Source organism: Salvelinus alpinus, chromosome 1 (genome assembly GCF_045679555.1).
Source record: "Salvelinus alpinus chromosome 1, SLU_Salpinus.1, whole genome shotgun sequence".
NCBI classification, from domain to species: domain Eukaryota; kingdom Metazoa; phylum Chordata; class Actinopteri; order Salmoniformes; family Salmonidae; genus Salvelinus; species Salvelinus alpinus.
Window position 1 is genome coordinate 63,253,262 of NC_092086.1, and position 11,744 is coordinate 63,265,005.

Below are 11,744 nucleotides of genomic sequence, written 5' to 3' on the forward strand. Positions count from 1 at the left end.
ATACCAGTCTCCAGTAGCTTTTATATCGTTTTCTATATTTTACCTTGGCTTCCAAGAGCACATTGCATTTTACAAAAAGTAACACTGAAACTACTGATACACCGCTACCACTGTGTGTCTAATAGATGTACAAGGCATTTACTTTGACAGAGGTGGGTGTAGAGCTCCCACACTGCCCTGGCAGAGTCTGGCTCGCTACTGCTGGATGTGGACGGGGATGCCGAGGCTGATGCTGGGGTTACTGCTCCATCCTCGGTCCCCCTGCTCTCCTCTAGGCCCCTGAATTCCAGCGAGCTGGGGCTGGGCAGCACGGCGAAACAGTTCTGGAGCAGCTGGAGCACCAGCACTCTGCTCTTCATCACCTCCTCTCCATCACTGGGGAAACAGAGGGACAGAAGGTTGGTTAGACAGATGTCATACGCCGACCATACTCTGATATCACGGACCACAAAAGCAGCAGTCCCATGTGTGACTGTGTGATTAGATGTCTTCATCCCGAACCACAATGAGGGGTCAAAGGCAACAGTGACCTATTCACTGACCACACCATAATTAAACCAACACAAACGTTCACTTTATCTATACAGAAAGGGCCATAGACAGAATAGGTAATCATGACTCATATCTAGTGTATAATTTCTCTCTGTACTCACATCTCCCGGAGTTTGTTGTAGAAGCTCCAGAACAGGATGAGGTTGAGGCCACTGAAATCCAGTAGAAACTTCTGCTTGAACAGGGACACATCCTACAGAGTTAGATACAGAGGAGATATCACATCTTTATCTAGCTATTTGATGCATAGACAATCAACATGATCATCAAATAACATCATTGTCAAAGCAATGTTATTCGACTACACCATTTAAAATCTGAGAGCTAAAAACGAATACAACAGCTGTATTGAGAACTGACGGACCTAAATTAAGTTCAGTTTAGTTCACTTAATTGGCCTTATTCATTTGTCTCCCATCCTGAGCTTGGACTTAAAAGACAATCAACATGTACAGACCACACTGACATGCATAGTGTATAAGTGGGCGAATATAATAATTATTTTATTTTGCTACAGCAAATAGTGTCTTATAAGCCAATAAGCTGGGCATCATTAAAGACGCATGACTATGACTGTTGCGGTCATGACATTTTCTCAGCCGGTGATTGTCATGCAATTAACTCCAGGTCTCGCTGTCATTTTCCACCAACAAATAACAAACACGTTCAGCATCTCCTGGCTTTCATAGCCTACAAGCCACTGATGCAGACCTTTGGAACATTTAAAAAAGTATAATAAATCCATTTAATATAGCCTACACCATCACAACAAATCCAATATTTATTTTAGGCAGGTCTAAATAAACATTATGACATGAAAAAAAAAGTTGCCTATTTGAAAAGAACAGAATAGCCTATTCTGAGTCATCCTTATGTTAGGCCCTGATCTGGCTATGTCATATGGCTGTGAGACATACTAGTTGATTTAGCAGGCAAGATTTGCTTATAATTCCAGTGGAATTATTTTATATTATTTTATAGTAAAAACAATACAATAAACATAGCTGAATAAAAGAGAAAGGATATTTTCTCCAAACGATTTGAGGGAGAGTGGCTATTCTGTGTTGAGTGGTTAACAAAGAAACAGGTACTCCTACATGCCAAATAGACTTATTTATATAACTTTAGTTGTAATACAAAGGTTAGGCTATATGTTTAGAAGTTACATGAAAGGCAAGCGCTCTGCTCTGTTTCTTGAGCAGGCTGCACAAACTTCATCAGTCTCTCATTCACAATTTGACAAGCACTTGATAATACTCTCACCCATCAGACTATTCTCAATGTAGTCTGGTCTTTACATATACTAAATAATACACAGTGGCAAGAAAAAGTATGTGAACCCTTTGGAATTACCTAGACTTCTGCATAAAGTGGTCATAAAATTTGATCTGATCTTCATCTAAGTCACAACAATTGACAAACAGTGTGCTTAAACTAATAACACATAAAGTATTGTATTATTCTTGTCTATATTGAATACATCATTTAAACATTCACAGTGTAGGTTGGAAAAAGTATGTGAACCCCTAGGCTAATGACTTTGCCAAAAGTTAATTGGAGTCAGGAGTCAGCTAACCTGGAGTCCAATCAATGAGACAGGTGATGTTGGTTAGAGCTGCCCTGCCCTATAAAAAACACTCAAAATGCTATTCACAAGAAGCATTGCCTGATGGGAACCATGCCTCGAACAAACGAGATCTCAGAAGACCTAAGATTAAGAATTGTTGACTTGCATAAAGCTGGAAAGGGCTCCAAAAGTATCTCTAAAAGCCTTGATGTTCATCAGTTCACTGTAAGACAAATTGTCTATAATTAGAGAAAGTTCAGCAGTGTTGCTACTCTCCCTATGAGTGGCCGTCCCGCAAAGATGACTGCAAGAGCACAGTGCAGAATGCTCAATGGTTAAGAACAATCCTAGAGTGTCTGCTAAAGACTGACAGAAATCTCTGGAAAATTGTAAAATCTCTGACGAGTCTACTATACGTAAAACACTAAACAAGAATTATGTTCATGGGAGGACATTTCGGAAGAAGCCACTGCTGTCCAAAAAAATACTGCTGCACGTCTGAAGTTCGCAAAAGAGCACCTGAATGTTCCACAGGCAAAATATTCTGTGGACAGATTAAACTAAAGTTGAGATGTTTGGAAGGAACACACAACAATATGTGTGGAGAAAAAAAGGCACAGCACACCAACATCAAAACCTCATCCCAACTGTGAAGTATGATGGAGGGAGCATCATGGTTTGGGGCTGCTTTGCTGCCTCAGGGCCTGGACAGCTTGCTATCGTCGACAGAAAAATGAAGTTGGAAGTTTATCAAGACATTTTGCAGGAGAATGTAAGGCTATCTGTCCGCCAACTGAAGCTCAACAGAAGTTTGGTTATGCAACAGGACAACGACCCAAAACACAGAAGTAAATCAACAACAGAAATGCTTCAACAGAAGAAAATGCACCTTCTGGAGTGACCTCAACTCAATTTGAGATGCTGTGGCATGACCTCAAGAGAGCGGTTCACACCAGACATCCCAAGAATATTGCTGAACTGAAACAGTTTTGTTAAAGAGGAATGGTCCAAGATTCCTCCTGACCGTTGTGCAGGTCTGATCCTCAACTACAGAAAACATTCGGTTGAGGTTATTGCTGCCAAAGGAGGGTCAACCAGTAATTAAATCTAAGGGTTCGCATACTTTCCCCACCCTGCACTGTGAATGTTTACACAGTGTGCTCAATAAAGACATGAAAACATATCATTGTTTGTGTGTATTAGTTTAAGCAGACTGTTTGTCTATTGTTGTGACTTAGACGAAGATCAGATCACATTTTATCCAGGTAATTCCAAAGGGTTCACATACTTTTTCTTGCCACTGTGTATACAGCACATCAGGAACACCTTCCTAATATTGAGTTGCAACCCCTTTTGCTCTCAGCACAGCCTCAATTCGTCGGGGCATAGACTATACAAGGTGTTGAAAGTGTTGCACAGGGATGCTGGCCCATGTTGACTAATGCTTCCCACAGTTGTGTCAAGTTGGCTGGATGTCCTTTTGGTGGTGGCCCATTCTTGATACACACAGGAAACTGTTGAGTGTGACAAACCCAGCAGCATTGCAGTCCTTAACACACTCAAACCGGTTCGCCTGGCACCTACTACCATACCCCGTTCACAGCCACTTAAATATTTTGTATTGCCCATTCACCTGGTCAGTCTGTCATGGAATGAGCAGATTTTAAATTAAAAAAATTAAAAAAGACATGTAAACCGTATGCACTTGAATGGCGGACGCTTTTTCTGCGGTTAATTTTCATGCCAGCCAGGTAGGCTACTCTGAAGTTAAATATATATAAATATAGCAAGCCTATAGAAAGCTGATGGGATCCTCCTCTTTTTAATAGAGGCCATCAAAACTCTGTATTCTTACGCAATTGCATAGCCTATAGAAATGTTGTGCAACATGAGCTTATAGGAACACTTATTTCATTCCATGAATCAACCAGCTACAAGGAGCTGGTTCTCGCTGTGCAACAGGTAATCCTATTCCGGTCAAACTCTGAATGCCAGGGCTCTCATGAAGTTTTTGATTAGATTTTCGATTGTATTTGCATTGATGTCAGAATGATTAGAGGGGCAATAGAGCGCTAGCTGTTAGCAAGTTCGGTAGGCTACTAATGACTATCAGTGGCATCACAGTTTTGGAGAAGCCTAGTTATCGCGAATCAAGTGTCAAATGTAATTTTTCTGCAGTCATAACTTGTGACTGCCGGTGTGGCGGTAAAACACATAACACTTTAATAATAAAATAAATCTAATCTTACAGTATAATGACTGAGGGTACTACTGACAGTGGGTACCATGTCTCGTGTGAGCTGCTGGATGAAGAAGAGGGTCTTCTTGAGCAGGGTGAGTCCAGTGACCATGTCCCCCTCTGAGCCATCTCCCTGTGGGCTCAGGTCGTCCAGATCATCCAGCCTCTCGGCCCCGGGACACAGGTACCCACTGAAGGACAGGGACTGGACCCCCAGACGCTCTGCACTGTCCTGCCGCGCACACAGGAACTTCACCATCAGGAACTGGGGGAAGGGGGGGAAGAGAGTCACTTCTCAGTTATCAGTATGAGTGTTACATAAATGTGGATGGTGGGACTATTCTTACACTTAATTGATTGATTCACACAATTAACATTACATATTGGGAAACATGGTAATATCTGATTTCTGCACATAGATACTCTTATTTGATTGGTAGATGGGGAGGAGAGGGAGGAGCAGGGGAGTGAGGGGTGTTGAGTGTCAGAGAGAAATTATTGAAGAGTGGTTGAATGAGAGGAGGGAGAAACAATAATATGGACAGGGCAGAGAGCGATAGTAAAACTAGAAAGAAATGAGAGATAGAGAGCGCGAAAGAGTGTCGAGTACCTTTGCAACGCGACAAGTCTGCAGTTTGATTTCCACATCGTTCCAGTCATCCTCCAGCTCAAACCAGCCAATGGGCTCATCCTCCGCCTGCAGTGGAATCCTCAGACTGCAAGGTAGGTCACATGACAAACCAGGGTTCAGACATTCATACTGAACTGTCACATTCATTCATTCATATGGAACAGGTCACTATACTGACTGTAGTTCAAGGCCTCGTTTTATACCAGACATTACGAACATGGGTAGGATGTCTGGTCCATGAGACTACTGTACGACTGACTTACTACCGAGTTAAATCCAGAAGAAAATAAATAGGCAGTTCATCGGGGTTCAACAGGTACCACTCCGGGGAGGTCCTTACTTGTCTTGCACAAACTCCTTGTAGTCCTTGTAGTTCCAGGAGTCATACTTCTTAAACCTCTTGAAGTGTTTTTCTGCATCAAAGGTGTCTCCTTCACTGTAGGCAAACACCAGGCCACACTTTGCTCCAATGGCACCTTTACGGACCTGTTGAAAAACACAGGTAGCATGAAGAAAACAGCAAACGGTAGGGAGCAATAGGGAAAACACTTGCTTAAGTGCAAACACACACTATGCCACAAATACACTGATAAAGGATGCTTAATACTCCATGAGAACCCCAATGCACTATTGCAAGATATGAACACTACACACACACTCACTTTAATCTTCATCTGAGTGACCTGGAAGTTGCTCTGGTCTTCTGTAGACAGGATCACGCTAGCTCTCTTCTTACCACTTTCTGTAAGAAACCCTGTACAGAACATTAGAGCAACTGATTAAGCATGCAAACTCAAACATGCACATACTTGGAGAGCGTGAAGGAGAGAGAGAAAGAGACAGAGAGACTGCAGTAACTATACCGTCTCCAGTGGCGGCGGATTCAGTCAGCATGTTCTCTGGTCCCGACTTCTCCTCTTTGCCCTTCACATCACAGGCCTGCAGGTGCAACTGAAGGGTCTTCCCTAGAGTAGGGCACAAGACACACCATCACTTCAGAACAGCCATATCTAAAGGCGATGGTCGCAAACCATTTGTAATCCAACTAGGGCTGCAAAATTCTGGTAAATTTCCCCAAATTCACAGGCTTTCTAGAAATCCTGGTTGGAAGATTCCCAGAATCAGGAGGGAATATACAGGAAATCCAGAATCCTCTAAGCAGAAAAACCAGAATCCTCAAATTCTTTGCAACCCTAAAGTTTTCTTGTGTCGCACAAATACGTTTCTATCCGGGAACTAGTGTCTACATGCGATTCAAAAAGAATCAGGCTTGATCCTGGCCCACCATATTGGAAACACTGATCTAAAGCATAATCACAGCACCATCGCCAGAATTGTCTGCTCAGCAGCCCATTGCCTCAACTAACTACAGCCATACTGCTTCCACTCCTAATGGTATGGTTTAAAATGACCACTTATCACCTGCATGAGGGACATAGTAGATAAGGTAAGCGGGGTTGGCTGAAGACTGGGAGAAGGATACTGTAAGTGGGGTTGGTTGAGGTTACCGTTGCGGTAGAGCAGGCGCAGTCTGACTGAGGCCATGGAGGAGATGAGGGACGAGGCTCTGTACTCTGCCTCCAGGTGCTCACTGATACCAGACAGGGATTGGAGGATCTTAGCCACACTGCCCCGGGCCAGGGCAAAGGCCAACAGGGTCAGTTCTGCATCAGGGGTCACACAGCAACTACAGGGGGATGAAGAGAGAAAGAGGGGAAAAAATGGTGTGAGGTTGAGAGCGATTGAGTGTAAGACAAACAGAAAGATGGTGAGTGGGGTAAGATAGAGTGTGCGAGAGAAAGAGAGTAAGCGGGTGTGAGATAGTGTGTGAGGGAGAGAGAAGAGAGGGGGGGGGTGCGTGAGTGCATGTCTACATGCGAGAAATTGATAGTGAGAGAGTATTTACAAAGAGTTAAGGTAATACAGAGAATATCACCACTCAATCAATGTGCTGATATCTGTACAGACACACACATACACATGGATTTTGTATAGTAGATACAGTATGTGATAGTAGAGTAGAGGCCTGAGGGAACACACTTAACGTGTTGTGAAAAGTGTTATGAAATGTAATGTGATGTAATATTTGTAATTGTATATAACTGCCTTGATGTTGCTGGACCCCAGGAAGAGTAGTTGCTGCCTTGGCAGCAGCTAATGGGGATCCATAATAAATCAAATAAAAAATACAAAATGCCAACATAATCATGTAAGCATAGTAGGATCTCTGGGCTCCGAGATTATCAGCATAGTGAGGTCAGTGTAATGATGTAATCACAGGATCTATGCATTGTTCTGTTATTCTCATTTCAATGTTTTTATTGTCAGTCATACTCATTATATAGTTATTACTACTATAGACTTACTCTGCTATTCTGAGCAGGAACCCGTCCACCTCCTCAAGGATGTTCATGGAGAAGAACTTGGGGAACTCAGTGGACGACGGCGTTAAGGACAGTGGTGGCATGTGCTTTAAGGCTTTTCTATGAGGAGGGAACAGAAGATACCAAGCTCTCAGACACAGTGCCACAACAAAAAGTCAAGTCAAAGCAATCAATTACTGTTGACAAAAGTGAAATACTGTAGAACATCTTCAAAATCATGACAACTAGGAGTTGTTCCTGGTTAGGTCAAGTGGTCAGAAAAAAAACTCCTGGCCCTAATGATGATCCCTTCATATGCATGCAATAGACCCATTCATAACATCAGGGCCCGTATCCACAAAGCCTCTCAGAGTAGGAGTTTCACCTTTTAGATCATAATGAATAAGAATATATAGGGACAGGTGGGGACCTGATCCTAGATCAGCACTCCTACTCTGAGACACTTTGTGGCTACGGGCCCAGACCCCTAAATAAGCATGACATAGCACCCTTCCATAACCCTGTCTCTAGTTGGAACTCACTGTGTGCTCTGTAGGACAGTCTGTGCCAGGACAGGGTTGGTCTCCATTGAGGCTGTGACCAGGGATGTGAGCAGTGACAGGTACCAGATAGCCGAGGCATCAGACACAGACACCTCTTTACTCTTGGTGATCTGGTAGCCCAGGGTCTTCAGCCCGTGGATCCGCGTGTCACAACCATCACTCAGGCACCGCTTGATGTTGATCTGGATGTCTGGAGGCCACAGAGCGGAATGATTTGAATGGCGTAGGATAGGATCGTACAGAAATACTTTACTAATCACAGAGTGTACATGTCTTTAGTTGGCACATTGAACAAAAACATATTAAACTAAATACTTGGTCACCAGGGGTGGTCTACGGCCTGATAAATTTAGTAATAAAATAAATAAACACATCTAAAACTAGATAGAAAGTATGCAGAAATTATCATGGATATATGTTTTGAAATAACTGCTCTTTTTCGCCAATGAATTTCAAAATCCCGATGTGGCCCTTGAGCCAAAATGTTTGCTGACCCCTGATGTATACTGTATTCAAATTCCAGGGAGAATCGATTTCAAACAGAAGCTTAACCAGAGAAGCAGATTTCTAGCCTCCCCAAAAGACTAACTCAAAAGACTAACTGGAGGAACTAGATGAATTGAGTAGTGTGTAATACAGTAGGAGCTTTCACATTAGACTCATGATCCGGATGGATTGCACCCATATCGATCTGCATCATTCTTTTCTGGAGTGAAAGGCCCTAGTGACTGACTCACAGAGGTGAAAAGTTAGGTCCAGACAGACAAGCAGACAGACAGGCAGAGAAGACATGCAGGCAGGCAGACAGCGACTGACTCACAGGGGTGAGTGATGTTGGCGTTCTCCAGCAGGGCCACGTAACCTGTGACGTTGGAGGGGATGCGCACATCCTTGATCTCCTGCAGCGAGCGCCGGTTCTTGCCCACGGCCACCGACACCAGCTGGGGCATGTAGCTGTGGTCGTTGGATGCCACTGCGATGGCCAGGCGACGCAGCACCACGTCCGGCTTCATCTTCAACCTGAAAATACGACGATACGGTAAAATTAAAAGTAGGGCCCTGAGTTTAACCTGAGAATGTGACTTGATCAGGTCACAGAAGCTGGATAAAAAAAGGAGCCGAACAAAAAAGGAAAACGTTACATATCTACTTACTGTTTACGGCTTAAAAATATATATTTCAACTACAGAGGTACATTAGAAAGCAGCCACAGCTCCCTTTCAAACTGGATGTGAACGCTTGGATCTAACCCTGATTAAAAAGCCATGCTTATTAGCTGTTGTCTCTCACCTTATCCAGTGTGAGCGTGCACTGCCGTCTGACTGCCAGAAGGTCACAGTCTCTCCGTTGGTCATCTTGTGGATGTCCGCAGCATTGGATGAAGCTTCTATGAAGTTGTAGCACTGTGTGACCACCTTCACTTTATCCACCTCTGGGTCCCGGTTCAACTCTGCCCTGTACTGGATGTCTAAGTCTGGGAGGAGGGAGAGGAGAACCAGAGAGGCTCAATGAGACAGACTGAGGTGTTGTTTCATTGTGAAAAAAGAGTAAACTAATATTACATGACATTCATGATCTGAAGATCGTGTAATTGATGTGTAATAATAGGTTGTTAGTACAAGGCAATCTCCTTGTGCTAATTTAACAACATTCATGTTCCCAGAGGGTATTCTATCGATATTTTATAATACTTTTGTTTACCTTTCTCCTTCTGAAGGAGGAACTCTAGGAAGTCCTGCACCACGGTAGACCTCATGGTACAAATGCTGTTGTATCCCTCTAGAACAGGGAAAGGGATGGCACTACTGGGAATACGGTTCCTGTGGAGGAACTTCAGGATCTTTGAGGCATGCGCTCCCAACCTGTCTTTGGACTTGGAGAATATGTCAACGAATCCTAAAATAAAGAGAGAAGATAAACGTGTAAGATTTATCACGCTGTTAGTGAACACAGAAATCCCTTTTACCTACATCTTTGCCTATCCCTCTCTCCTCTATGCCCTCTGCCCCTATCCTTTCCCCAATCTTCCTGTCGCAACTCTCCACAATGTACAGAATACCCACCACAATATAACTCCCCATTAACCTATAACATACATCAGTATCACATTGGGTCTGTTCCTACCTGGGGTTAGGGTGCATGCCTGGAGTTGTCTGATCACGTGACTCAGCTCTCCCTGTAGATTGGCCCCGTTGGAGTTCTTCAGAGCCATCAGCATGTTCTCAACGTCCACCACTCCATCGCCCTCTGCGTCAAACTGACCAAAGGCCTAGGGCAGGGACAGAGAAACATGAGGAAAAACACTCAAATTCATAGGGACATAGACATTCAACTACGTAGGTTTTTCAACTCTGCTTCAGTCTACACTAGGACGTCACCTGGGTGACGGGGTTAGGAGACAAGCTAATATTTTTGACACACTGACCTGAGGTGGACACATTGCCAATGCCTTGACCCCCCTGGCCTCTACAACAATCTTCCTAGGAAAGGCCCGACAACTGTCAGCTCTGGATAAAAGTGACATAGACCCTAGAACCAAAACATGGAGCTATTTGATATCTGCCTATGCTGATAATCTGTTATGAGATTACACTATAATTTTTTGTGTCTCTGTCAAACCAGACAGGTATACTGTTTCTATGGATTGTGGATGTTACTGTGAGTCAGGATTCCATAGCATTCTGAAGCATGCCTACCTTGCCATAGGCACACAATGTCCTACCTTGACAGAGATAAAGGCAAAACTATTCATTACAGAGCAGGTCCTATTCATATATCAACACGTGACAGAAAACGTAGCTAAAAGGTCTACAAAAAGTACAATGCAGCTTGTTGTAGATAGAGCAGAAACGAGGAAGGTTTAGCATCAAAATATCAATGATCACTGACAAACGTAAGGGTCTGACAGCACATAATATCCCTTTATGGCTCGAGGTGTCGTGACACACTTATTCGTGACACACTTATTGCTTGGCATGGGTTAGTCAGAGGACATGTAACCAGGCCTACAATGTAAACAAACTACTTTCAGCAACTCAGCTGTGAATCACATAATGGTGGACACTCGCTCTTTCTATGCTAACATTTAGGTATAAGAAATATTGTGGGCTTTATATTATGGTAGTTATCGCGGAAATACTGTACCTCTTCGCACTCATCTCGCGGAGCGTCTCGGCTCTCGAGCATCTCGCAAAATTGTTCCACATTTACAGACTCCTCTCCCCGGCTCAACCGGTCCTCGAGCCACCGCACCAGGACGCCCTCATTCCCGGCCAGGACCGACTCAGGAATGGCGACCCCCGAGTCGCTAATGCGGGCCGCCGCCTCCCTCAGTTTGACTTGCTCTAAAAGTACCCCGGGGGTAGGTGGTCCGCAGCCCGGCACTGGAGGGTTATTCGATCCCCTTCCACTCATTCCAGAACCAGAGCCTCCACTGTTTGCAACGCCGACGCCCGTGGCCGCAGAGGCCGGACTGCCTTCCGCGAACCCGGGGCTCTCGGCTTCGACATCCTCCTCGTCCCCACTACCACCTCCGCAGCCGCTCTCTGCGTTTCCCATGTTGTATAGCGGCCTCTGGCTTTCCTAAAATTCGTAGTGGTCCGGTTGGAGACAGTTTTGTAAACGGGATTGAAAAATCCTCAGCCCTTTCCAACCTGTGTTCTTCCGTTTCGTTCCACTACCGCATTGACGTTCAGTACGTGCCCTACTAGATCGCTCACTACGTCATCAGAAACTTTGGACCCAATGGGCGGAGGTGTACGTTCTAGGCCCGGATCATGAAATAGCGTAGATGCATATAGAAAACAATATTTGATGTAGGCCTATTCTT

General features: G+C 44.2%; 1 protein-coding gene across 8 annotated transcripts in view; it reads right to left on the bottom strand.

The window, feature by feature from the left end:
• Window positions 1–11,610, bottom strand: part of zzef1 (zinc finger, ZZ-type with EF hand domain 1) — a 55,705-nt gene extending 44,095 nt beyond the window's left edge. The window contains exons 1-15 of one of the 8 annotated variants that reach the window (XM_071413588.1): window positions 11,060–11,610; window positions 10,040–10,184; window positions 9,617–9,811; window positions 9,206–9,389; window positions 8,736–8,935; window positions 7,895–8,105; window positions 7,356–7,472; window positions 6,498–6,676; window positions 5,853–5,954; window positions 5,652–5,743; window positions 5,330–5,475; window positions 4,969–5,074; window positions 4,405–4,623; window positions 654–724; window positions 143–375 (exon numbers count right to left, since the gene is read on the bottom strand). In XM_071413588.1, the coding sequence (XP_071269689.1) occupies window positions 143–375; window positions 654–724; window positions 4,405–4,623; window positions 4,969–5,074; window positions 5,330–5,475; window positions 5,652–5,743; window positions 5,853–5,954; window positions 6,498–6,676; window positions 7,356–7,472; window positions 7,895–8,105; window positions 8,736–8,935; window positions 9,206–9,389; window positions 9,617–9,811; window positions 10,040–10,184; window positions 11,060–11,473 (2,614 nt within the window). In that variant the 5' untranslated portion in view covers window positions 11,474–11,610. Of the gene's footprint in view, window positions 1–142; window positions 376–653; window positions 746–4,368; window positions 4,624–4,968; window positions 5,075–5,329; window positions 5,476–5,651; window positions 5,744–5,852; window positions 5,955–6,497; window positions 6,677–7,355; window positions 7,473–7,894; window positions 8,106–8,735; window positions 8,936–9,205; window positions 9,390–9,616; window positions 9,812–10,039; window positions 10,185–11,059 lie in introns of all 8 variants that reach the window. The other 7 variants (XM_071413560.1, XM_071413569.1, XM_071413552.1 and 4 more) reach the window with 7 other exon arrangements.
• Window positions 11,611–11,744: the final 134 nt, after the last annotated feature.